This window comes from Crassostrea angulata, chromosome 1 (genome assembly GCF_025612915.1).
Source record: "Crassostrea angulata isolate pt1a10 chromosome 1, ASM2561291v2, whole genome shotgun sequence".
In the NCBI taxonomy this organism is placed as follows: domain Eukaryota; kingdom Metazoa; phylum Mollusca; class Bivalvia; order Ostreida; family Ostreidae; genus Magallana; species Magallana angulata.
This window is the reverse complement of record NC_069111.1, coordinates 45,821,962-45,849,793: the sequence shown is the minus strand read 5'-3', so window position 1 is coordinate 45,849,793 and position 27,832 is coordinate 45,821,962. Positions and strand designations below refer to the sequence as shown.

The following is a 27,832-nucleotide window of genomic DNA, read 5'->3' as shown; positions in this document are numbered from 1 at the left end:
TGAAGTGTCAGTTGAGTGAATTAAATGCATTGAAGATCATTTTGTGTTCATAACCCTACTTTTGTTATTCTGTCTTCCTTTGATGTTATCACACTAAATCCAATAAACTGATAATGGCCCTCTTTGAGGCTCATTTGAGAGACATGTGCAATTGCCAAAAATAGGAAAATTCAAAGAACATTGTTTAAAATCTTTAGAGTACATCAAGGAATATTTAATTTACTTAAAACAAATAGAATAAATCACACAATCTCTCTCTCTCTCTCTCTCTCTGAGATAATCTATAATTATAACTTACCAGACAAAAAACCAGCTGAAGATACATGTAAACAGACAAAAAGTAAGCCTGAAGTTTTTCAAATTAAATTTCATTAAGTGTTTGAAACAGACTGAATTCATTTCAAAAGACATTTAGGATATTGATTTGAAAAACTGATGGCATGTTTTAGCAAAGGCTGAATATTTTTGTTAGATATCAATAGTCTGATGCATAAAGAGTAATTGCCCCCCAAAAATAAAGACAATTCCTGCACAGGAAGAAACAAATATTTAATTGTGGACAGCACATTCAATTTATTAACAAGAATGTCAAACCAAAGTAATTACTGACAATTCAAGTTATGGGCCAATCGAAAAGAATGAAGTCTAACAAATGACTTCTCACTGCTATTTATATGTTTTTTTATGTCAGCTAGCTCTCTCGGTCGCAATGCTTTTCAATTGCGTAACAATACCGAGTTGGAACCCAATTGAAAAATACATCTTCTGATGAAATCTTACAAATGACTTCCCTCCAGCCATTAATATCATTTTTTGTCAGCACTCGTTGGCAAGTTTGTTTTTCAATGTTCAGCAGTAACAATCACCTAGTCAGTCAATTGTTCCTGCATGGCAGCCAGAGAACGCGTCGAGCTGATGGCCTAAAGGAACCCGTATCAGTTTATTACTACATCGTTGTTATGAACCGTGGTTAAGAAATTACACCAGCCTTTCATAGTGTAAACTTGCTAAAACAGCTGATTAAATTGACCTGTGTTAGATTAATTGACCTGCATGATCAGTTGTATCTAGCTATCATTTAAAATCTTATAAAAGAATAACCGTGTTAGCATAAGACAATTGGAGGTATGTTGCTTTACAATGGCTTACCGAATTATGTCTTTGTAAAACACCAATGGTATTTGATACATAGAGCTTATCATTAAGCAAGCATATATATCACAAGATAGTGCATATCAATTATCATTCCTCTGAAGAAAATTGAGAAATATAAGCTAAAAATTTTGAGTTGACCTAACTCATTTGATAGTCATGCCTGTTTGATATAGAATTAATTTTATCACGCAATTACATTCTATGTGAAACTATGAATCTTTGGAATTTTTTGATATCGATATATTAAAGTTAAAAAATTTCTAAAGGTGAGAAAAAAGTGCATACTAGATTTTGTATCAGTTTCTTTCACTTTTTTCTTAAACTGGTACAATACCCCCTCCCCCCTTTCTCTCTCTCTCTCTCTCTCTGAGAGTATCTCTAATTTACTCCCATGCAATTAAAATAACTGTATCACACCGAGTCAATATTCAAACGTTTTAATCACCTACATTCATTCATTACCTAGGCTTCTCTTGAAATTGAGAAGTCTCAACTTGGAGAAGTGGTCTTCTTGTGGAATTTAAAGAACACTTCCAAAGTGACCCAGCTTATTATTACAGCTAAACAAGAGGTCTTGAAGTCCATTAAGAATAGCCATCATTCAATCCATTCCCCAAAATTCAAATATTTTTATTCTTCTCCTGTTTATCATACAGATGGTATGGGTGTTAAATATCACTAACACAAACATGAATATATACAAGTATGCATTAATTTTAATGATTTAAAGTTTATTTTGAATATTTAAGAAACAAAACAGCTTTAGAAGGAATGGCAGCATTTTGTTGCCATGAATGCAGCTTGAACGTCAAAGACTTTTGGTATTATAAAGTATGTACAGCAAAAGGATACACACGGTATATTACTCAAGGAGGAATCTAGTTTGTTATATTATCTCATGCAAGTAGTCATAATTGGTAAATTATGACCTATAATCCAATTTTTTTTTCAAATGAAGATATTTTTTTTCAGACTTAATACAGAAGCTACTTTCAATATCGAGACCTTGAAAATGAACTACAGTCGCACCTGTTTTAAGCGGCCACTCGTGGGACAATGACAAACTGGCCGCTTAAGACAGGTGGCCTCTTATTCCAGGTTTCAAATTAATGAAGAAAAAACACAGAGTATTTCCATTTTGGCTCTTTTGCACAGATTTATTAATAGCATCTTTAATTGCGGCGTACACGGAGATGGTGAATGCACAGCTCGGATTGCTGAATAAACAGTTTATATTAATTCTAAATGGCCGTTTTAATTCTTTTTATATATCAAGGGATTCAGAGCAAAACATTTTCTGCTAAATACCCCCAAAATCATGCAACTCCCTCCTACTAGAAAGTCTTAGAGTGTTTTAGGACCACCATCTTAATAAGACAGCGATCAACAATTAGCATATGATAAAGAAAATGCCTTCATTTCACATAAGAAACAACACTGACCTGTTAACTGTAGGTTGAATAGACTTGACCAGTTCGTAAACTGTAGGATCTTTGAAAAGCAACCAGGCCAGACCAAGAAATCAATTTTTAATTTCTTGGTTTTATATTTACTTCCAAAAGCAATTGACAATAGAAGTACACGATCAAGAACTCCCAATAGAATACAATCCTACAGAACAAAGTCTAATATTCCTCTCTGATATTGACTGTAGTCTGACACATTGACAAATACATGTAGTGTATATGTATATATAAAAGAAATGTCCGTTAACTGGCGGTTGACTTGATGTACTCGTAAACTATTTCAAATTGATCTTTGAAAATCATGCAACCTAGCAAGAAAAGCAATTCCCAATTTTCTTTCATTTATTTTGGTTTTTTATACATGTATTTACTTAAATGCCAAGAACGGTTAACCATATAATATTCTATGATTAAGAACTGGGTCTCTATAGAAAGCAATCATGACTACAGTGTCTAATATCCCTCTCTAATATTGACAATCACTGCCCTGGAGCTTACCTCTAAAGGTGTTGACTATAACCTGAATAGTGCTACATGTACCCTGAGGTTTATCTCTAAAGGTGTTGACTATTACCGTTATATGACTATCTCAGTCTGGCTAGTGCTACCCTGAGGTTTACTTCTGAAGGTGTTGACTATGACTACCTCAGTCTGTAGTCTGACCAGCTCTTGCCTGATGTTTACCTCTGAAGGTGTTGACTATAATATGACTACCTTAGTCTGTAGTCTGACTAGCTCTTGCCTGGGGTTTACCTCTGAAGGTGTTGACTATAGTATGATTACCTCAGTCTGTAGTCTGACCAGCTCTTACCTGATGTTTACCTCTGAAGGTGTTGACTATAATATGACTACCTCAGTCGGTATTCTGACTAGCTCTTGCCCAAGGGTTACCTCTGAGGGTGTTGACTATAATATGACTACCTCAGTCGGTATTCTGACTAGCTCTTGCCCGAGGGTTACCTCTGAAGGTGTTGACTATAATATGACTACCTCAGTCGGTAGTCTGACTAACTCTTGCCAGGGTTTTACCTCTGAAGGTGTTGACTATCATATGACTACCTCAGTCTGTAGTCTGGGGCTTACCTCTGAAGGCTACCTCTGTCTCCTCCTCAATAAGACTGTAGCTGGTGACCTCAGGGGTCAGCTCCCAGATCTTGGTTCCAGTTTTACGAAAACTTACTTCCTTTCTGAACTGACTTTGTGGACTCATGATCCCCCGATTTCCAGAACCAGGAGTTCTCTCCCTTTCTAGATCCGAGGGAACCCTTTTCAGAATGGGTTCCACTTGTGTCATGGTTTCTGACTACAGTCCAGTCACAACCATTTTCACTATGACTGATCTCAATTCAGCACAGGAACATAACATGCCTCTATTTCTACACATCAATTTGCACTCAGTGCTTCAAACTAATATCCTTGAAACCTTCCAAAGAACTTATGAAGTATATTTTGCACTTGTCATTATGTCTTAAGCACCCACAATATTTTCCCACAGTTACCTAGTTTGAAGATCTAATAATACTGCACAAGACAATTGGTTCGATCTATCTGTTCATCGCCTCACCGTAACATCAGATGTAAACATTTAAAACACGATATATCTAAGTTAGCACCTCATCACCATATATCCTTTTACAAAAAGATAATATCGCACGATTGTATTGACTTTTTTCCACAAAGTCACGCTAACCATGCAAACACAGCCAAGCTCCAAAGTCTTTGAGAGCAATTATCAGGTGAAATATCTAAACACAGTTCTTCTAAATTCAGGTGAGTTTTAACAATATTGTGACTAATTCTCGTTATCAATTGTCAGACCTTTAAATATGCCAGCAAGTAATTTCTCCCTTCTTGCTCATGTCAAGAGAAATTATGATCAATAAAAATTCCTTACAAACGGCTTAACATCCTAGAAAAATATTATTGCAATTGGAATTTGTATATACATGTATCTCTAAAGAATTGAAATTTTGAACTCCTTGTTTTCATTCTAAGTATACTAAGTTATGAAAATTTTAATTAAGGGACATTGTATTTATATTTCTAAGGGTTGATATTATACAAAAAAGCAAAATATGATGGTTTTACTTAACTTGCACCTGTGAGCTTTAAAAAGAGAGCAATTTGTATTGTCCGATCAACGTTTAAAGATAACCAATTTTTCTTTGCAGTTGATAATCTTCAAATCCTGGTATAGTGGGCCAGGTTCTCCTGATATGACCTTTCTCGACCTCAAGACCATTACAGGTAATTCAAATTTGGTGATATAAAGTTTGTTTTCTCTCCCTTTATCTTTTTTAACATAGCATATATCATATAGATTTCTCTGTGTGTCATTCATCAAAATTAGATTTATCTTGCATTTCACATTGGTTATAAAAAAGATCATAGTCATCAACATTTTAGTCCCAAAAAAATCAAAGTCCAAATAAGGCTGTGTAGCATAATTCTTTAGATGCGTTAATATATGGGTCAGGACTAACCGCAAAATCCATGAAAATTGAGCCCCCCCCCCCCCCCCCCAATATTTATAATTCCAGGGATGTAAATAACTTTCGCTGAATGCTTGACTTACCTGCTTCTATGAAGGCTGGGGACTTCAGTGGGAGTTCTTGTACGGAATCTACAACAACAAAAATTAATGTCAAAAATACTTATTTCATAATTATTGAGTTAAATAAAGGAGAACAATGAATATCCAAATAAATCAAATTATAAAACTAAAACTAACAATAAAGCTACATTAGTTCTGAACCAGTCTTGAATATTAAAATTCCAAAAAAAAAAAAATTAAACATCTCAATATTATGAAATAATTGCACATTTATAAATTTAAAAATAGAAACAAAATCAGAATATTTTCTTTTTGAAAAATAATTGGAAAAAAGTTTAAAGTACTTCAAACCTTTCATTATTAGTTTACTTCAACAGATAAAATCAACACGATGATCAGACAAAACTAAAATGAAGATTTCCAATTCACACTGACATATAGTAAATAAGTCGTTTAAAAAATCAACAGATCAGAAACTAAGACAAACATTTAACAGAAAAGGAAACACAATATTAAAACACAAAAAAACGAACAAAACCATTTCACAAAAGGCATCAGTGAACACAAATAAAAGAAAAGAGACATTTTTTTATTCAATCATGGCTAGTGATCCGAACATTCTTTTGTTTCTATGATTTAGGAATAGAATGAAAATGCCAATATCTCATTTACACTTATTATTATCTTTATTACGGCTCCAAGGATTCATATTTCATTAAAAAGAAATAAACCCTCATATCCTTTTCAGCTACTGATTTTATGCACTGATCTATGGAAACAAAACTCTCTCTCTCTCTCTCTCTCTCTCTCTCCATCAATTATAAAACTTAAACTTGCAAGCAGACTTAAAAAATCAGAAACCCATTCTACTTACAAACAGAAGGTGGGACAAAATCCATTTTAAAGCATATATTCAGTATCTTATTTTGCACAGGGGCAAATTGACAAAAAATACCATGCCCTGAGCTAACCTTAAGATTTACCAATAAATTAATTGTTTCTCTTTTTCCATTCTTGTAGATCCCTCCCTTTATTAAGCACTCAATGTAACCAACTCTTAAAGAACATGTATAGTCAATATAAACATTATAATTAAAACACGGAGGGGTTTTTTTTTTCATTACAATCGATCCAGCAATTATAAGTATAGCTTAGCAGTGGTGAGTAAATCAATTTATAGGCCTAGTCTGGTTACTTGAGACCACCTCTATTTACCGTAAGTAACTATTCACATTTTTCTTTTTAACACTTTTTTTTTATAAGTCTTATATGAAAAAAAAGTCAATAATTAAGTTGAATCAATTTGCACAAGGTGAAATGTAAGTTTCCAGTGAGGTTTAAATAAAAGGAAAGAGAAAAAAAACCAGGTAATTTATTTACTTTGGCCCTGCAGTACAATCCCTATGAGAAAGCAAAATTGTTTCTATAGTCATCCCAAATCAATATTTCAATTAATATCATAAGACAATCTAAGCTTACAAAGGATAACAAGTATTGCATGAAAAAATCATTAGTGAGATAAAGAATAGTGTTGAGCGGGTGAAAATTTAAGTTCCTGCCCTGCGTTTTTGAATCAAACATAAATTCCGGGGATTATGGATCCCCTCAGCCCTGCAGAGGGACAAAGACGGCTAGCCCAGATACAAGGGCACCTACAAATATATATATACGAGCGGGCAGATCAATTTCTTATTTTCAATAAAGGTTGGTTCAATATTTGAAGACAGCTTACAGAATTAAGTTCATACTATTAAAGCTTACTCTTTGCTGTATTAATTTGCTTACAATTTTCATAAATTTGATAAACTACAAGCTCTTTCAATTAAATTTTCTCTTTTATCAATATTTCATCTTGATATTACATTTCATGACAAATAAAGCAGCTGTGTAAACTATCATTAAATGACTTTCACATTAATTAGAACCAAATTACATTTTTAAATTAATCAAGAATAGCTGGCATTGACAAATGCTGCAATGAGAATTAGACTTCCAGTATAATCAAAATTCTTCATTCTCATGATTACCCCTTGCCCAATATTTTCAAATCCCTGCAATATCAAATAATGTACTCTTTACACTGTCTTCAGAAATCTAATAAAGCTAGTTTACAAAAGAAAATTACTTATCCACAAAATTACATCTCCATAAACCTGTTCACCACAGACAATGAAAACTGGTCCCCACAAATCTTAGTGTTTCCATAGTTACCATACTGAGAATCATAGTTACCATACTGAGAATCAACCAGAATCACTAGCCAGTGTGTCAAAGGTCAAAGTGTGCATGCTTTAAAGTTCAAGACAATTTTGTGGACAGAAAAAAATAAACAGACAGACATAATAAACTAAATACAGTAAACGTGAAATATCAGTTTGTCAGCTTAAATTCACAATTTTTATAATAAAAAAATTTCCTGTTAAAAATCAACAAATTCAAGTACGTACTACAGTAAATCAGTAATATGAACTCAATAACTTTATAATTGAATTCATATTGTTCCAAAATAAAAAAAATTGATATATATTAGAAATCATTTGAAAATATACTTTTAACCACAAATTATACATTAATATCATTTTTAGAAGAAACTGGCCCCCAACAAGATGATTTTATGATATGTTGTATAATAGATGTGACAAACAAAAACCTGCAAACACACAAACACATCAACATTTTTAAAAGAACAACAAATAAATCATATACTATCAGACAATGAAATTGAAATCAGAGGAGATACATGAAAATCTAAAATGAGACATAAACATTCCATACGAATCCATATTTGTTTTAATGAAAAAAAATAATAAGCATGCATGATGGAAAAATGTACTAGTAAAATGTACTAGAAATGTACTAATAAAATTTTAAATTAGAATATTTCAAAAGCTCATTAAGGTAAGTGCAAAGTTAGTCACAAATGAATGCATAAACATGCTGGCACATCAACAAGTGTTTCAGTTCAACTTTCAAGTAATAACACAGCTGAGCACCTGAAGTGTACAATTTCAACAAAGTTGAAAAATTTTGTAACCAGATGATTTTGTTGCATTGGTACAAAAATAGAAATTTGAAAAGTACCAAGAAAATGTATATCACAGTCAGGAACATGCTAAAATATGAATAATTATCAACAGTTGTCAGAGAAAAAATCATGCATACAAGAACACTGCATAGGTATATATGAATAAAGAAGAAAATTTCCACTCATTGTGAAGTTTTATCAAAACCTGTGGGGATTATTGGGTCAGCTACAGCGGTCACAGAGGAAATACCCTGGGGGTAATGCTGTGAGCAGGTACCATTCTTATGTTGATTGGTAGGGTTCAATTTAAGATCAGCTAAAAATATTTAAAATCCAAACAAATAAATACACAAGTTGACCTAAATCATTATTTGACATCTGGGCATGCAGGAATATAAATAAAATCATCTGAGTAAATTCAATAATCTTTTAATCATTGGTCTACCTTGGAATAATAAAAAGATATACCAATTTTAAAATTTGAAAAAAAGTGGACTTGAGTACATACACTCTGATAAGGATAAATTGCTCTGAATCTCTGTGTCATTGAGCCAGAGGTCACCGCTGGTGGACAGGCTCTCTGTCATACTGGAGGCCTCTAGTGAGATGTTGTCATGGAGCTGTAGCCATGCTTTTCCATCCTCCTCATTAAGTCTCTCCTTCCGTCTTCGGCCATGGATAATCTTGAGTCGTCTTTCGAATTTCTTTTTGACATCTTTTCCTGCTAGATTCTGTCTCATCTTCTTTGGTTCTCTTTGTTTAGAGCCTGCTTCATTATTACTTATCGTCTTTACTTCAGTCCGCTTTTCATTTTCAGACTTCGGAAATCTTGCTGATGTATTCATTTTTGAGCTAGTGGTGCCAGAAACCTTTGAGTCGTCATCATTGGAAATCTCATGTGGAAGAGCCACTGATGGATCTTGATTCATACCGTGCTCTATTTCTACATTATTCAGACTGTGTTCTTCATCAATTGAACTCATAATGTCTTTTCTGTCAAACTCAGTGTCAGGTCCTTTTAAGGCAATTGATACATTTTCATCATTTACTGCCATCTGCTCCTCAGGTGGTGTATCAACAGTGGGTTTGTTTAGAGAGCTATCATTCTGTTCATTTCCCATAAAAATATCATCATTCTCCTCCTGGAATTCAAAGTTCTGTTCCAATGGTTTTTCCTCTTCCATACATGGTAAGGCTTCCTCTCTCATCATGGGCTTCCTCATTTGATTCAGACTTTTAACCGGACTGTCATCTTTTTGAACTGATGCTTTCATACCAAAACCAGAACTAGCACCAGAGCTCAATACATCCTTCTGGTGGCCATTTATGGTTGAATCAAAACTGCCATCTTTAATCATTTGTCTTTTGTTATTTCTTGACTGCATTGCAACACCCCTTCCTTTGTCAGATGATACCGGCGGTAGTACAAGTTGGCTTGAACCAGGCAAAGAGTTTACTAACTTTCCACCAAGAACTGGCTCAGAGAGTTCCAGTTTGTGTTCAATAAGAGGTAAAAAACATGGCTGGTTTTCCCTCCTCAAACCTATAATTTCTTAAACATCTATGCAGACATCACAAGTATACATATAAATGTGCAGACTGATGGACAATGTGCATTTTCAGCAGAGAAAATGTATATTGACAAAAAGTGTGAAGTAGAACATTCATTTTCACAGATATCTTTAATTTCCTATGATAAAAAATATCATATATCACATGCATAGTTTGCCAACAAGCTGTTCAGAGCTTGTAATCCTTTCTTAAACTCCAAAGCCAAAACACTACAAAATATTCAAATTCCTCTCCAGATCAATATTTGTGCAGCATGTATTAATTGATAAAAATACATCTATAAACCTCCTCGATATAAATATGCATCAAAACTGAATTAGCAGAGTAAAACAAAGTGAACATGCAAGCAACTGTTTGAATTCTAATTAAGTGGAACATTTCTCACCCATGTATTGATTTGCATGTTTTTGTTTTGCGTTGTATATACCCTACACCACAATGATTGTAATGACAAAGCTGATAAAGGGAGCTAACTCACCTGTTGGTTTCTCACTTTCTAGCCCAGAGTCAGGGGATATAGGCCTTTGTTCTCTCTTCACTCTGAAAAACAAAAGGACTTTTCAATTCAATTTTAGCTCTTTTTGTTCTCCTTCCACTTGCTAATTGAATGACTCTACAGTTTTAACATAAATAAAATGGAAAGAGAAAAGCATACCTTTCTTTCTTCTTAGGCTGAAATAAGAAAGTTTCAAATAGTTTTTAGAAAATTTACATAAAACAAATATTTCTATGGAATTGAAAATTCAATTACTATAATGCATTGGTATTTCAACTTTTAATATGTAAACAAACAAAGACTGATTTCTACCTCCTTTTTCTTCGGGGCACTCCAAAAATTGGTTGTTGATTTTTCAGCTTTCTTGACAGTAAATTTTTCTGGTTCCTAAAAACAGATGATGTACATTTACGTTTATTCAGCGATTGTTTAAAACCAGCATTTGCCCAAAGATAAAATTGCCAGACTAAAGTGCATTTTGAAATTTAAAGCAATATATCACAATAAAATATTATTGATATTTTTTATTTGTAGTACGTACAAGCCCTTGTTAAGTTCGTACCTTCCATTCCCCTTCATGATGCTTGAATTCTTTAAACTCTGTCAATTTCTTCTCACTCTTTTTTACATGGAAGCCACTTCCTGTGGGAAGATCATACTTGCGATCTGTGCTGAATGGAGATCGTGACTCTGTGGCTCGATTTTTACGATGTTTTACCTTGAAAGCAGGTGGAGCTGTAATATAAAGTTACTGGGTTAAATTTTGGAAAGTTTTCACAAAGCATTTTTAATAAGTGATGTTTCTTAGCAAAAGAAATGAGAGGGACACAACTATTATACAGTATGTAAAATGTTTTGCAGTTGTAGTTTTTAAATAGATAAATATTAATCAACAATATTTTTTTTAGTCAATATGAAGTTAGATACAGATTATAAGATCACGAATTCATGTTGTAAACATGAAGCTTAGAAAATAATAATTTCATTAAATATTTTAAGAATGGTTTAATCATATTGTTAAAACCAAATTACATAAAAAAAAATACCCAATTAAACAAGGTCATGCATACACAATTATGTTTGTAACAAGCATATGTGCCTTGAATTTAAATTGTTCTGATTTGATTTATTTTTTATTTTCATACCCTGTCACTTAGTAAAATCTAAGGCAACTTGTTTAAAAAAATTAATTTATATCTATCATTTCAAATAAATATTAAATGCAAATTAAGACATTAAGAAATGATCATATTAAATGAAAATTATTATATAATGTTTCTCCCATCCCAAAGATAAGAATTTTCAAAAGCTATTGACTGCAGATAAAGTCAAAGATGAATATTTCAGCGGTTAGCATTCATTAAATTTGAAATTTAATTGACAAGTTTTTAGAATTCAATCTTGAAATCAAGAGCAACAATCTTAATAAGAAGTGTGCGGGTAAAAGAGGATAGTGGTATTTTTTTTTTTCAAATAAGTTATAAAACAGAGAGAGAGGACTCTTAATATATCAGAGTTTTCAACACAGTGAGTTATAAATGTAGCAGACATGTGCAGATACTACATCTATTACTTGGGCTTCTATTTGATGAATGGTTGTCTACAAACAATTCAAAAACAAATCTCAAAACATTGAAAATATTAATCGAATGAAGTGGACTTAGTGATCAAAATGAAGTCATTGATTCCGATCCAACTCCTTCAATAAATCATACGTTAGCTACTAGTACTTCACTTTCTATGAGATAAAAAATCATTGATCTTTTACTGTAGATTCCTTATTTTACGCAAGTACTTAATTCCGTGATTAAGCCGTTTCCATCAACTCGCAAGAACATAAAATCCCAAATGTTGAATTTTTATCATCCTTTCATGTAGTTTACATATATCCGAAAAATAAAAGCAAGGTTTTAAAATTCACAGGATGCGCTTCTCGCAATTTTTTACGCGGATATTAATTCCTCGCATTTAAATAGGAATCTACAGTATCATATTAAATGTGAACAGTTTGACAAAAAATACTAATAAAAGATTAACACAATTGAATATGATATATTTTATATCTGATATATTTTTTCCTCTTACATGCGCTAATCATCAACTTGAGCTATTTAACAAATTCTAAGAACCCTTGTAATTAGAGCTGGAAAATATATATTTTCAAACAATTGAGTACATGTATTAAGTTCATAATTTTCTACAAATGTTATATCAAATCATCAGCATATCTATTCTAGTACTGAATGTTATTTGAAACACTCATAACCTAATCAAAGCTAAAGAAAATGCATTAATTGCACAATTATTTACAATCCTGTGAATTCAATACTGGTTTTCCTATAAATGAGCAATTTGTATAAGCTAGCAAAAAAAAATTCACGCTTTTCTGCACAAAGATAAAATAACTATATTTCAGTAAGCCTAATATCCTTCAAAATTGCAAAGCAGTAATTAGAAAAAAACAGATGCAGCATACATTAAATGCTAGCAAAATTTTTTTTTTCATTTTGCCTATGCATTATAAATAAAACTAGTATTTGAAGTCAAGCTGTGCACCTTTATACAGGGGTTGCCTTCTCTTGTTGCTATAGGGACTGTATGGACTGCTCCCACTCCCCTCACTTCTATCTTCCCGCCTTCCTCTGAGGTCTGAAGAGTTATTCAAGAGTTTTGAACATACATGTAGGGAGAAACAGTTTAGTCATCTCTCTCTCTCTCTCTCTCTCTCTCTCATTCAGAAAGTTTTTGTTGATGTCAAATTTAAAAAATTAATAAAAATTCAGTCAAAACAAGCAGGACAATTCATGAATATATGTATTTCAAGAAAAAATAAGACATTAACCACTAGAGGAGTCCCCCATGGAGTTGGGTGTGGCCCCCGCTGTTTTGGTCTTCTGACCCCCAGTCATTCCAGTGAATCCACTAGAGTGGGATTTTTCTCTTGTTTTACTGGAACTGTTATAGGAATTCTTTTTCTTTTGATCATCTTCGTCCTCTTCTCCTAAGAAAAATAAAATAAAAATTTCCAATTTAATCCGACATGGTCACTTTCCATCAAATGAATGAGAGTTCTCTCCCTTTTTGTTCAGCAAACAGAATCCTGTTGAACATGAACACAGTTCATACCTTCACTATCTGCATCGTTATCTGTCTGGTTCTGAACATCTACAGGATCTATCAAATGATGCTCACTCTTCTCTGAACTCTCACTTTTGTCCTCTTGTTCTACAGCATTTTCCAAAATCTGATTTTGAAGTGGAACATCAGACTGCTGACCACTGTCCTTGTCAGTAGCATTGTAATTTGGATCCTCCGGGTTGTCAATGGGGATGGTGATTTCTTGTGACCCCATGGATGTGTGGCTCTCCCCTCGGAACAGACTCTCATCAATCGTGTCTTTGCTCTCAGTTTTGGTGTCTTTCCATGGAGATATAGCATCCATATTCTCCTGCTTTATTCTAAATAGGAAAACAAATAATCACATGATTTTTGTTGACTGCTACACAAATTTTTTCAACACAGCAAGATGATTTTATTTACTACACATCTTTGATACCCACATATGTGTATACACAACAGTTTATAAACAATGAAAGTTGATGTAAACTCTAATTCACACATGAGAAAAAAATAGCTAGGTTGGTGAGTGCCTTGCTATCACATAAACCAGTCTTATACTGTCTTTTAAACTGACGAATAAAGGCTACTGTAGGCTTTCTTTTAAATATCAATCAGCGCGAACCAGTACCTATATCATGAAGAAAAGTAAACAGCAGAAATAAAAGTTGGGTTACAGTAGAGAGAGAGAGGAGAGAGAGAGAGAGAGAGAGAGAGAGAGATAAGCACCTGCTCTGATTCTGATTTTTGTCTGCTCCTTTACCCCTTCGGACATCACTCTCCGCAGACAATGGCGTCTCCCTCATCATGGCCCAGTGCTTCACTATCTCCTCCTGGGTCCCTACACTCTCTTCCTCCATCCCCTGCTCCTCACTGACCGGGTAACCTGTGTCTGAAGACACCATAAAACCAAATCATGCAGATGGTAGATTGAATTGTCTCCCTTATTAAGCAACCCAAATCATTCATATAAAAAATCTTGTATTTATGTGCTGATAATTGAATTTTTTATTTACTGCAACGAAAATGGGAAAAAAACATATAATGAGAATGAAGAACTAAGTTGTTTTAAAATCTTAACAGAAAGTATTAGATGTAAACATTTCAACTTGAATTCTAGCTGTACCATTAGAGGCTTTTTGTGCTGAATGATTAGGTATTTTTATTTCTTCTTGTTTCTCAGCAAACTCATCTTCTTCAGCTAAACTCTCTGAAGCAGATTCTTGCTCTAAAAAAGCAAAAATTTGATCTACTAACCTTTACAGCTTTCAGGAAAATGTGAATAATAGGACATTAACAATAAAACTAATTTTTTTTTCTTCTAAATTTCAATTGTGAAATAAACTTTTATTATCAATTCTGCCCATATTACACCCCTTAAGGCCTTTAGTTTTGAATCACAGCCTAAAAGGATTTGCTTAATCATAACCAAAATATAATTTTGCATATTTTATCCATTTTTCTAACATTTATCCAGGAAGTCTTTGAAGTCCAAGTCCACTAATGACCTGTTTTGAGTGTATATTTTAATTATTTTTTATGCTAATAACTTGACAAATTCTGTCAACTAGTGAATATACTCTAGCAAACACCTTCAGATATATACGATATACCATGAGAGTTAACGAGGCTGGGGGTGGCTGCCATATTAAAGCGTTTTTATCCTTATACAAAAAAGATTTTCTTCTTTTTTTTTTTATTTCACCATCAATTTTTTTAAAATGCTCAATCTTTATTACAAATGTATTGACTATTATTATGTTAAAATTTGGAAATAATCTTGTGGCTACTTTTTTTTTTGTTTTAGATATTTGCATTTGTATGACATATATATATTTTTGGTAAAATTGTGATACTTTTTCTTTTTAACAAATAATGCTTAGTTTTTCTCATTGTGTTAATTTTTTGTGATGTTATTGCTATGTTGTTTGCCTTTATTTATATTTGATATATTTTTCAATTTTTTTTTTTACAGAATGTGCAATTTCTTCAGATGCAATAAATGATAAAATTAACGATGATTGTGATTTGGTCTTTCATATCAAAATGTAAACTAAGATTATATGAAACATTTCTGCAAATTTGATGAATTTTGGAGACATTTTTTTTTACCCCCCCCCCCCCCCCCAGCCTCCTTAAGTCAACCTAGGACCAGTAATAACCTACATACATGTATGGCCAACAAAGGGCACCTGCTCCAACAACTTGAACCTGCCCCTACAGCATCAAGAAATTCATGACCCAGATTCAGCATCCAAGTTTGTTAAGTATATTAGTATACCCAGATGCATCATCAAATGATTGTATTAACTTAAGTATGGAGAAGATAGGACTAATAGTAATAGCTTAAACACAGAACCTGCACCCAAATTTTAAACCTGGTCTGTATGACGTACTGCCAATATACCATATTAGGCTCCCCCCTCGACTTCGTCTTAACGATCTGCAATGCAATGCAATTTCATACCAGCACACCTATTTACTAAGTTCATTATAAGGCTCGTTTTACTAACTAAGGCTCCATTTATTAACCATTTCCTCCCAAGTTTAGCTGCTCTACAGCTACACATTTCAGATGATTCCAATCAATTCCAATCTAATTCTAATTAAGTTCATCGACACTTAACAGCAGTGAGAAGAGAGCTAGATCACAATTAATTGAAATTGTTCCAACTGACATGTTTCTGGATGAATTCCCTACAGTTATATTAACCTTTCATCAGATGCTTCAACGACAGTTCAGGAAATGTCAATTTCCAGTTGGACGGATTTTTCTGGACATGCTCTTGGATAGGATGGTCGTGTCGATGGTATGTGAAGCCTCCACCGGTCCTCATGATCCGATCCACATGGTAGCTGTAAAGAAAAACATCATGTCAATCTAAAAACAAGAGGCCAATGGGCCACATCGCTCACCTGAGGAACAACAGACAATGTAGTAATATAACATGGTAGCTGTAAGGAGAAAACACCATTTCAATATAAAAAATAATATGCCAACATATTGTAAAGCTGTGAATACTTGCTAAAGCTATTGAAAAGAGTGTGATAGTGTGATATTTCAATCTTATAAAAGACCAAATATCACAGCTTAAAGCTGCTTGGTCCGATTTTATATCAAATTTTATGCACGCTTTTAAACGATGGTTATGCTTAGTATATGTATAATAATAGACATAGCAGTAGTTTTCCTAGTCAATTAAACCAAATTTCAATGAAGAAAAATACGTACAAAATTTGCTAACAAAACAAACGACACAAAAGGGTACCACGTTATTTCGCCTTATGTTAAAGTTCATCCCTGACAACGAGACGGGTATGGTTGTATTAAGACTTTGACATCACTTTAAATAAAGGTCGAAATGATCAGACAAATTACAAATAAACATGTGTACGTTTTGATCACTAATATTTCTGAAGTTTGCTTTCTTTACAATCAATGCATAGCATGCGGGTTGAATAACTCCAATTATTCGGGGGACGAAACCAAACGGTTTCCTTTTCTAAACATTCCTGTGATGCATTTTGGTTTGTTTCTTCATTTGCCCTAAAAAGAAATAATTTTTATTTACTTTGAATATTTCTAACTTTGAAAGGAGACTGATTCTGCTGGTGTAAATAGGAGAAAGTCCATAACTTTCTAAGATAAATGGTTTGTATAGAAAAAAAATTTATTCTATAATAACAACAAAAATCGGACCAAGCAGCTTTAAATGACTGACCAAATCCTTTCCATAAATATTAATTTTTATTCGTATAAGCTATCAAAACCAACCCAAAATTTTTGGTATTCAAAATTGTAACAAAGCTTAATGTTTTATGAGCTGAAGTCTATGGGAAAAGATTGACAACTACTAGTAACACAAATGTAAAAAGTTGACACTTCTAGACAGTCCGAATTCGTTAACTTATGATTAATACACTTTTCAAAAACATTATGTGTATGCAATTGAGCAGAGGTCTTACACTGAGTAGGGCCTTTATACAGAGAAACTGACCAGGATTACATTATGTATACTTTTAAAATCTAAACTTCATTTTAAGACCTATCCACCAAAAAATCAAAACAAAAAACAACAACATATCTGGAACTCGGAGAAGGAGACAACTGTAGTCTAGTCTATCTAGTCTAGGCAATCATTTCCTAGAATTGTGAGTGTCGCCTCCATTAATGTTTCACACTTCTCATCTAATTTGATGAGTAATGGTTATGGAAGATCACACCTCTACATCAGGATTCCTCAGTAAAATAGCACTTTAGACATCATTAGGGCTAAGTTCTTCACAGGAATGAAACATCACACTCTGGGAGGACATACTTTCCTATTTTCTGCTCTTTGTGAAGTATCTGGAAACTTCACGCATTGGATCCCATCATTTTGTTAATTTTTTGGTAATGTCTGATTAGAACAGAGAGAATTAAGATCAATTTGCCACTTTTCATGAAAACCTATATCATAAATCTCCCCTGGTTATTCAGCCTGTCTAGCCAGCTTTTCCAGTAGTTAGACAAAGTCATGACTCTGCATATTGTTAACTTCTCAATAGGCAGCATGGACCATTTGGAAAATATTTCAACACCAAGGAAACTAAAAGTTTATTTTTTAAAAGTATGTATTTTTCATAGTTTTCAATCTTAGCATATTATAAACATATATTCTGAAATTATTTCTTGCATAGCATGTAGATCAAATAATACCTGTGAACATTACGACTTATTTGAAATGGCCACTTCCATTAATCATGAATTACCATACAATCAATTAACATGTTTTATTCCTTTATTCTTTCTTTTTTTTCTTCATTTCAAATTTTTAAGGAACTTAGAGTCACTCTGAGCAGAACAAAGATAATCATACGGAATAATGAGGGATCAATCAAGACAATTTTTCATAACATGCTGACACAGGTTCGGTATTTTATCTGCAATACCGTATAACGGGTACAAGTATTTTCTGCGGCTTGAAATTTTACCCCTAAAAAGTATCAAATTATATTCTGCGTTTTCAATTTCTGCAGTTAATTAGACCGCAAAAAAAAAAAAATTACATATGTTTACCGGAATTGCCTTAGGGAACGTAAACTAGAGAACTAAACTTACATATCTTAAAATCGACATTCTTACCGTGTTCACAGTGAATGAGAACTAACTCTCAAATGTTTTACAAGTCTACTAAATACTGCTTGTGAACTTTTCTCAGATCATTTTTATTTCATACTCGACTAAACACACAGTCCTTATATCTGTTCAGCTATAATTGATATCGCACAGGTAACATGAGATAATTAGGTGTGAAATACGACGCAGAGCCCCCTAATAATGGACTGATCATGTTTGAAAATTATAGCTTGTATTTTAAATAATGTCAAAATTAGTGATTTTTTTAGTAGAATATTTTGCGTTTTGAATTTTTGCAGATTTTTCTTATCCGCAAAATACCGCAGAAAATAAACAACCGCAGAAAATACCCGTTATACGGTATGTATGATTTTCATACCCAAATGAACCACCACAGAATTCAGTATGCATAATTTATAGCTTAAATCATAACCCATGTAAAACCTACTTGTAATACACATTTAATAAGCAAGCTGTAACAGCTTGTGTTTACACTTCATCACAAACACAACCTCCCATGATCTTTCATGGAACAATTTTACGCTGTTAAGATATTACATGTACATACTGTGGTTCAGAGCTGCGTTCACATCCATAGCATAGGCCTGACTTTCTACAACCAGTACAGAAGCCCGGGAAGTTGTACACCCTCTCCCGTTTGTCTGTCTGTGCGTAGTAGCGTCGCTGGACCATCGCCTGATGAACGATCTGGAAGTAGTGCTTTGGTTCCGCCAGCAGGTCATGATGAAGGAAGGAGAGAGATGGGACTTTGGGGAGCTGGTTCAAGCTTTAATAAATGACCAATTCCAAACAGTTCACAGAACAATTCTAAATACTGTGATATAAAAATTTGTTTAATTCTGTGTTTGAATGAACATCAATACGAAGAATATTTTATCAACAAACCAAGTAATTATGTCTTTCATCACAAGAATAAACATACCTGGTACATTTACTAATATTAAGAATGTAAATTTATGCAATTACATGGACTACATTTTGTCCTCATTTTTAATATGTTTATAGCTTTACATGTAAAATGTTAATAGCTTTTTAAATCAATGATAAGACTTTAGACCACACCAATATAATTTCTTTTTCGTCGGACCCCTTATGCTCGTATTTAAATAAAACTATACAAATAATATTATTATTAATTTCCATCATCCAGGAAATCCTACGCTGTTTTCTGTTCTATTTCCACTCTATTTTTTCTTATATCAAATAGTTTAAATTTTTAAATCAGAAACAAGTAGAAAAAATATAACAGTCCACACAATATTATTTATTTACCCCCTATAATTTTTGCCTATGAAAAAAAATTAATTTTATTATTATTCGCTCCTCCGCTCATACTATTTTTCATTTGATATCCGACGAACAAGAAATTATTTTGGTGTGGCCTTACAACAACAAAATATTGTTTGAAGAGTCATGCATATATACCTCTCTGCAACAAAGGCCACATCCCCAACGTCAATCTCCTGAAATCAAAAAAGACATCACAATTTATTCAACAGTATAAAGGTGAACAGATATCAACCTATGCAGTGAGAAAATGTTTCCTTTCAATAAGCCTATTAGAATTAAATATCACAGATGATAAAAAAAGATAAAACTGAGTAAGCCTTTCAAATCTTTCTCAAGGTCTGCATAGGGCTATAGTTCTTCCATTTCTAAATTTGCAAAAAATCTATTAATAAGCCTTTGCATTTCCCTGTGTATATTACAGTAAGGTATTATTTTTCATTCTGAAAACTAATTAAATTTCCTATGGGTTCTCACTTAGCCACTTTCTTTATAAATCTTTTAATTATATTTTCATTCTTAATCAAACATAAAAATCATTTCACAATGAATTTAATTATTTAATCAATCATTTGTCATATCTTAACAAAGGTAAAAACTTGGACATGTCGGAGAATCTAATAATTGTTCAATATCTTAAATGCTTCATGCAGCTCCAGTAAAAATGGATGAGCAGATTAAAAGTCTGACTGAGATCTCAGCTTTCCAGGTTCTCAGCAAATTTAAGCCCTTCTTGACAACTGAAAACTCACAGTTTAAGTCTGGAACTTCAAGCAGCATAATTCAAATCAGAGAGAGAGAGAGAGAGAGAGAGAGAGAGAAGGGTCTTCAAAGGGTTTTTTTTACACCTACAGGGAATACATTTTTACTACTAATCTGATATCATAATTTAACTAGTTTTAGAGTTTTCAATAATAACCTTTATTTCTATTATATATTGAACAATAATGTATACATACATGTATATCTGTATTTTAAATGATATTTTTGGTAGCAAAGGCTTTGTGTAACATTTATAATTATCCACATAAATATCCATATTGAAATAGGATTCTACATTTTCCAGTAATGAAAATAATCATAAATATTATTAATAATGTCTTTTGCATTGTGGACATTTGTTTTACATTACTGTAGATTCCTTATTTTACACAAGTACCGGTACTTACATCCACGATTTAACCGTTCTGCATCAAATTGAGAGAATATGAAATCGCGAACGCCAAATTTTTATCTAGTTATACATACTTTACACCTGTCTGAAAAAGCGAGATTTTTAAATTCGCGAGATGAGCTTCTCACGATTTTACGTGGATATTAATTCCTCCTGTTTAATTAATAATTTACAGTAATCTATTCACAAACATGTCAACCTGTATCAATTTAATGCCCACAACATGTATGCAGCTTACCTTAATAAGACTAAAAGCAAAATGAGTAAACATACCTAAACATTAATAATTCTGAAGAGCTAATGTTTACATTTCAGAAGGGTTGGAAATGACAGCCAGTGAATTAATCTACACTTTCATTAAATAAATATAAACGTCGGCATGTAAAGGCTTCCTAGTTAATTTCACAGCGATTTGTAGAAAGTCACTTGTCTATACCTCACAAAATATGACGTCAAAATTAACTTTGATGTCATGATTTGCATGATTCATTTGGATAGTTCTCTGAATATTAGGGAATGTATCGTAACGTTACAAGTTAATTTTATTGTGCCGCTTCATGAATAAAACCACTTGCTTCCTATACATGTACCGTACATAGATCCTGTTGTTAATACTAATGATACTAAATTCAATATACCGTAATCAATGTTGAGTATGATATATATAATCAGCAGATTTAAATCTTCTTTATTTTGATTGCCAAAGGATGGATCATTATACCCACACATCAAAGGAAAAATATGAATTCAAAGAGAAATCATTAAAGGATGTCCAAAAATGAGGTGGCATAAAGAAGTTGACATTGATTTCTTTTCCTCTTTTGACTTTTGAATCAGGTTGACACCACAAAGGGAAACAACTTTAACAAAGTGTTGATTTGTTTATCCACATGTATACAGTTATCAGTGGTTATTGCCTGACGTAAAGACGTCAGGCATATCAAAGGTTTGAAAGTTGCCCTCTCCGAAACAGTGCAGACAATGGGACCAAGCAATATCATGATTTTTCATGTAATAAGCAACAGTGAACAAGAGTTTTTAAGTAAACGAGAGGTTCACCATGCAAGTGTGTATTATAATAATAATTCTAAAATAGATAAGCCATATTAAAACATTGGAAGAGGGTTTCTGTGCCCAAATTTTTGATCAATTATTACAATTAAGCAATTTCATTCATCTTTAAAGGGGTATAACATGCATGTCTTAATTTCTAAATGTACATTTAAGCAATTACTTGTTAAGTGCATATGTATGTTAATTTAATAGATTTCTTCTAAAACATTTCAACTAAAATATAATATGTATAGTTGTTACAAAACAAATTGCGTGAAAGGTTAAGCAGGACTTCAAGCCATAAGGCATCATTCTTTATGCCCCAGTCACACATTCACGGATCAACTCCACGGTTCTACTATGGAATATTTTCCATGGTTGACACCGGAAAATCAAATAATCGTTAATGCCCCAGTCACACATTCACGGATCAACTCCTAGGTTCTACTACAGAATATTTTCCACGGTTGACACAGGAAAATCTAATGATTCGGAGTTAGTATGGATGCACTACGGAATGGATACAAATTGATACATACGAATAACTACGGATTTATACGGAGTTAAAACGGACTTCTACGTTCTAAAACGGGTTAGTAAGTTTTTCTAGGAAGTACTACGGTGGTTTCATCCGTAGTGGAATTTTGAACATGTTCAAAAATTGTCGCAGCTATACAAATATTGCTACGTTTGGATACGATAACAGACGGAAAAGCCACGGGTCAATACATATCGCCACGAATGATTCCGGATCGCTTCCGTAGCTAATCCGGCATTTGATCCGTGAATGTGTGACTGGGGCATTACTTTTGCGCACCAATTACAAATGGGAATCATGAGATACATGTACTGCACTGAAATTATTCTCTTTTGAGAAGTGGACATGGATGTAGGCTATATGCCTATTTCTCAAAAGAGAATATCGTAGTCAAAGATCCTACTTGCATTTACATAAGAGCAAAACTAAACTTATTGCCTGACATACCTACTACTGCAGGTGAATGGTTAATGGTTGGCAAAGCGTGTATATTTTCTCAAACCGGATGTATCAACACGTACACGTTTACATGTTTAAAACAGAGACGTTTAGCACATTTATTTCCGGGAATTATATGAAATCTCAGTAGGTGCGTTCAGAGTTGTACCGTTGGTGAAATTAAGATTTACCGCCGGCAGCATTTGGTTGCCATTGGTGAACTATGGTAGCCAGTGGTCACCAAATGCTGCCATTTGTAGCAATTTGTATAGGTAGTACCATGAACGATTTTTTGTCAAATCCAACCAAATGGTAGCCTTTGGTTACACTTGGTTACCAATTGTAACCATCTAAACATATAAAACAGTTAAAAACAAAACAAAATACCTTTCCTCTGTGTAGTGTGACTGTTTCCCTTTAAAACAGCTTCATTGAGTGATTTATTATACTTATTCCCAATTATATAAAGAGGTCTACAAAATGACTAACTTTACCAATAGCTATCATTAATACAAAGAAAGTAAAGATTAATTGCAAAATTGATAATAAATATTTAACGCCAGCAAAAAGTATATTAATTAGAATCAATTTTAACAAGAGCTTGGACTTTGGGTAGTTGGGTCAAACAGCAATGTGACATAGGCCTATCAATTATTTCTTTGCTGACCACTCAGCCATGGATCTTTGAAATCAACAAGATTTGTCTGGCTTATATATAAAGCCATTTCTACGCAATCTTTGCATATTTCGCTCGATATTACATGTAGCATCATTTTAAGTTGATTTGATGCAAGAAAAAGTAACGTCCTACCGAAAGTCCAAGCTAGAATATCAAAATGGTTCTCTAGCACACATTCTCTATAATAATGACATGTTTCTGGGTATAGAAGCTGGTTTTAAAAGCCCTCAGTTGTATTCATTCAATAAGATATGCATATATTTTATTCTAAAGTCTTTATTTACATCAGTATCTAGAGGCATCTTATAACCCGCCATGTTGAATTAGCATAATGGCGTCACCTACCAAACTTGCCTAAGCTCTAGGCTGCCGGTAGATTTGGTGACCTCGTTTGAAATTGAAAGTACACCAATGGTCAACATTGGCAACTAATTGCTACCATTGGGAACCATTTGTAGACATTGGTGACCGAACTTGCCGTTGGTAACAATCTGGTGAACTCTGAACGCACCTAGTATGTTCATGGATATCGTCATGCACATGCGCGGATCTAGAGGGGGGGGGGGGGTCGGGGGGGGGGGTCCCTCCCCCCCCTCCCCCCCTGGAAAATGAAAATTTATTAAATTTACATAGTAAAATTATCGCGAAAATATGCCTCGGACCCCCCCCCCCTGGCAAACACAATTATCCTTCGGACCCCCCCTGGAAAAATTTTCTGGATCCGCGCATGATGCATGTTATCAAAAATAACTATTTTATCATATCATTATGAGTCCTCAACATCGGGAAGGGGGGCTACCCCTCTACTTTTTCTCGCAACTATCAGTTTTCTATTAAATTTGCTTATGTCGAAAATGACGCCCCCCCCCCCCCCCCACAAACACACTCACTTATTGGGATGCATGTTTTAAGCGAAAATAAGAAAATTAACGCTGAAATTGAGATGAAATTGATCTAGAATTGAATTTATAGGTAAACGCTTACCAACCCCTCCGATTTTTTTTAAATTGTTTAATTTATTTATTTATTTATTTATTTGTCTATCTATCTATCTATCTATCTATCTATCTATCTATCTATCTATCTATCTATCTATCTATCTATCTATCTATCTATCTATCTATCTATCTATCTATCTATCTATCTAACTATCTATCATTTTTGCTCGTCAAGTTTTTTTTCTTTTAGGACGAGGCACCCCCCCCCCCCCCAACACACACACATCTTTCAATTGCCTGATTTATTATTTTGTCCTTCTTTTGGGGTTTTGGGGGTGGGAGGTTATACATGATTTTGAAATCACAAGAAAATGAACAAAAAAAATGAGTGCTTGACCTGTGTATACCATAAAGCCTATGTACATAAATCCAGACACTAAATATATTAATATACAAACATACAAGTGGGGGTGGATTCAATCTAAGTCCTCATTATTTCGTTTTATGTTGTTTGGTCGTACGTCTAATAATGTAGACATATCAAACTGCGATCCTTGAAGAACGAACTCAGCGAGAGTATTTATGGAGCCGCGACTACCATCACCACTAATGGAAATGTAAAGATGTATATCTAAGATTTGTTTATGAAATGGGCTGTGAAGGTTTATCCTATATAATCCATCGACATCGGAGTTTTTTTTTCTCTTTAATTGCTTTCCGATCGAGACGATTGGGACGGCCCTATAGTGTCTATTGATGTCCTTTAGTGTGTATTGATGTATTTGGGGATGTTTGTCCCGAAAGCCCTCTTCACATGAAAGAAATTAAAATACAGACGAATTTGAGCAAGTGCTATCTAAAAAGGCAAATAGAATTTTCATGTTGTGTGTTTTATAGAAGTATATGTAAATGCTCCCTATTAACTGTTTCCCTTCTGAATGGGTTCACGGAGAATTCCAGGTCCACCCTAAAGTTAATTATTGAGTTTCTGCAGTCATTTAAGGGTCCAGAAAGGCCTTTACATAATAAAATCCTGGAATGAATCATGTCGGGCGATAGTGGTATTTACTGTAGAACCTTTTTCTTTGTGCTTGAGAACACAAGAGATAAAAGCAAAGATAAAACAGGTTTGTATTTAAAGTACATATTTATGATTTATTGATCAATTACTCGCATGTTTTTAGACAAGCGGAGTATGAAAAAGAGAGAGAGAGAGAGAGAGAGAGAGAGAGAGAGAGAGAGAGAGAGAGAGAGAGAGAGAGAGAGAGAGAGAATCATTTTTTTTCCTGTTCCAGATGAACTGGGTTGATATTTCACAAAATCTGAAAAAATCACCTCTTACTCTCCTCATACATCCAACAACCATCCAACAAAATTTCCCCCTACCTTATAATTAGATATCATAGGCATTAATCTTGCCTTGATTAAGTATTAACATATACATATTGATTTATGCACTACGAATTAATCTATAGCAATATTTTCTGTTTCATTAATGACATCATGCTTACATTAAGACGAGGCTGAGGTTGACTTCTTGACACACCCTGCTCTCGGTCCCGCCTCGTTTTCAGTCTGCTACGTATGTTGGCCAGTACCGGAGCCGTCCGGGAGTAGTCCGGGCGCGCGGGGTTCGGGGCCTTGGGGAGGCGCCATTCCTCTGGTAGAACCGCTTCGTGTGAATTTTTCACATTCCACTCCGCTCTGTAAATCGCTTCTTGTAAGTATGTAAAAGTATCTAACTTATTTCCCAAACTATCCTTTAAAACAATTCGCGGATACTTCGGGGGGTAATTCCTCTCTAGTTTTCCTTGGTACTCGGATCGCGTGGGCGGGAGACGGGTGGCGGGGGGTGAGGCCCAGGAACCATCTCTAATGGAACTCGGGATCTCGGTACTTGGGGAAAACATACCATTCACTCTTTGGTTTAATCCATTGACATAACCTTCGAGTAATGAAAATCACTGAAATCAAACGCAATCATCTTTTAAAGTTTACCCTGCTATCCAGTTAAAGTCCGCACCGATGCAAGTGCATGCGCCGAGAACAGTTTTTAGATTAAGCGGATGAGGACCATCCATGTAAAAAAAAAAAACGATTAAGGCCTTTAAAGCAAAATTCTTTTCAAGTAATACACAATATAAATAATTGAAAATCTCTTGGAAAAATCAATTGTTGATTGCCATGAGCGCAGGGGGCTTGGAATCTGGGTGCTGATCTGAGGGTTGATCAGGATGGATGTAGAATAGAACGATACTGTAGTTCTCAACGATGTGTACCTGCTCACGTGAGATTTTACCTGTTAATTACAGGTAATCTTCTTAACCCTCGCAGTTGATGTTAGACCTAAGAATTAAAAAAAAGTACTGTAACAACAATTAATGAGCGAGTCCAAAAAATGTGAATAAGATGCATGGAAACAATTGATCATAATTAATCGATGACACTCGCGTGTTCTCACAGCAAAACATGCTATGGAAACCATTATCCGGAAATAAAGCCATCTTTGATATATCATGAGATATGTCGTGAAATAATCAACAATTTCCCGGTTAATGAAAACAAATGGCGACAAAATTAAATAAAAAAGATAAATAAAATTGAAAAGAAAAGACAACATGAAATGTATAAAGAAATACCCAAGCAAAACACGCTATGGAAGCCATTACCAGGAAAACAAGCGATCGTTGATATCAAGAGATCTGTCGTGAAATAATCAACAGTTTCTCGGTCAATGACAAAATGAATATTATAAACTAAATGAAAAATTAAAACTCATGAAAAGTTAATAAGTACGAAGAAATAATCTGAGTCATGAATGGGGGGGGGGGGGGGGCTGTTTGTATAAACATTTTGGATAGGTTGACTGTTCACTAAGCAATGTATCGTATCGAACATACAAAAAATCCATTTTCGATTGAATGCTCGTCTCAGCAGCTAAATGATTTATTTTTTAGAAAGAGAAAGGTTGTCATATACATACTAGTACATGTAGCTGTATTTCTGAATCATTAATTCTAATAACAAACGTCCATTCGATCATTACACTAGAGTTACCTTAAAAGTTTGAAATTTATCAATTTAAACTTAACTATAACAGTTATAACACCCCATGCCAAATAACTTAACAAGTAGACGGGGTCCACGTCTAGATATTTGGTATCATCTTTCTTGTATGTAAGAGATTTGAGAACGAGCGT

At 33.8% G+C, this 27,832-nt stretch overlaps 1 protein-coding gene across 6 annotated transcripts in view; it reads right to left on the bottom strand.

Moving 5' to 3' along the window:
• LOC128178414 (uncharacterized) overlaps window positions 1-27,832 on the bottom strand; it is a 43,447-nt gene that overhangs the window by 11,540 nt on the left and 4,075 nt on the right. For 4 of the 6 annotated variants that reach the window (XM_052845561.1, XM_052845595.1, XM_052845576.1 and 1 more), the window contains exons 2-18: window positions 26,144-26,978; window positions 19,951-19,988; window positions 19,073-19,291; window positions 16,099-16,241; window positions 14,512-14,613; window positions 14,115-14,277; window positions 13,395-13,726; window positions 13,111-13,269; window positions 12,825-12,917; window positions 11,842-11,868; window positions 10,831-11,003; window positions 10,581-10,655; window positions 10,428-10,444; window positions 10,251-10,312; window positions 8,709-9,743; window positions 8,406-8,516; window positions 5,197-5,244 (exon numbers count right to left, since the gene is read on the bottom strand). In XM_052845561.1, coding sequence (XP_052701521.1) covers window positions 5,197-5,244; window positions 8,406-8,516; window positions 8,709-9,743; window positions 10,251-10,312; window positions 10,428-10,444; window positions 10,581-10,655; window positions 10,831-11,003; window positions 11,842-11,868; window positions 12,825-12,917; window positions 13,111-13,269; window positions 13,395-13,726; window positions 14,115-14,277; window positions 14,512-14,613; window positions 16,099-16,241; window positions 19,073-19,291; window positions 19,951-19,988; window positions 26,144-26,542 — 3,196 coding nt within the window. In that variant the 5' untranslated portion in view covers window positions 26,543-26,978. Of the gene's footprint in view, window positions 1-5,196; window positions 5,245-8,405; window positions 8,517-8,708; window positions 9,744-10,250; window positions 10,313-10,427; window positions 10,445-10,580; window positions 10,656-10,830; window positions 11,004-11,841; window positions 11,869-12,824; window positions 12,918-13,110; window positions 13,270-13,394; window positions 13,727-14,114; window positions 14,278-14,511; window positions 14,614-16,098; window positions 16,242-19,072; window positions 19,292-19,950; window positions 19,989-23,024; window positions 23,059-26,143; window positions 26,979-27,832 lie in introns of those variants that run through there. The other 2 variants (XM_052845603.1, XM_052845585.1) reach the window with 2 other exon arrangements.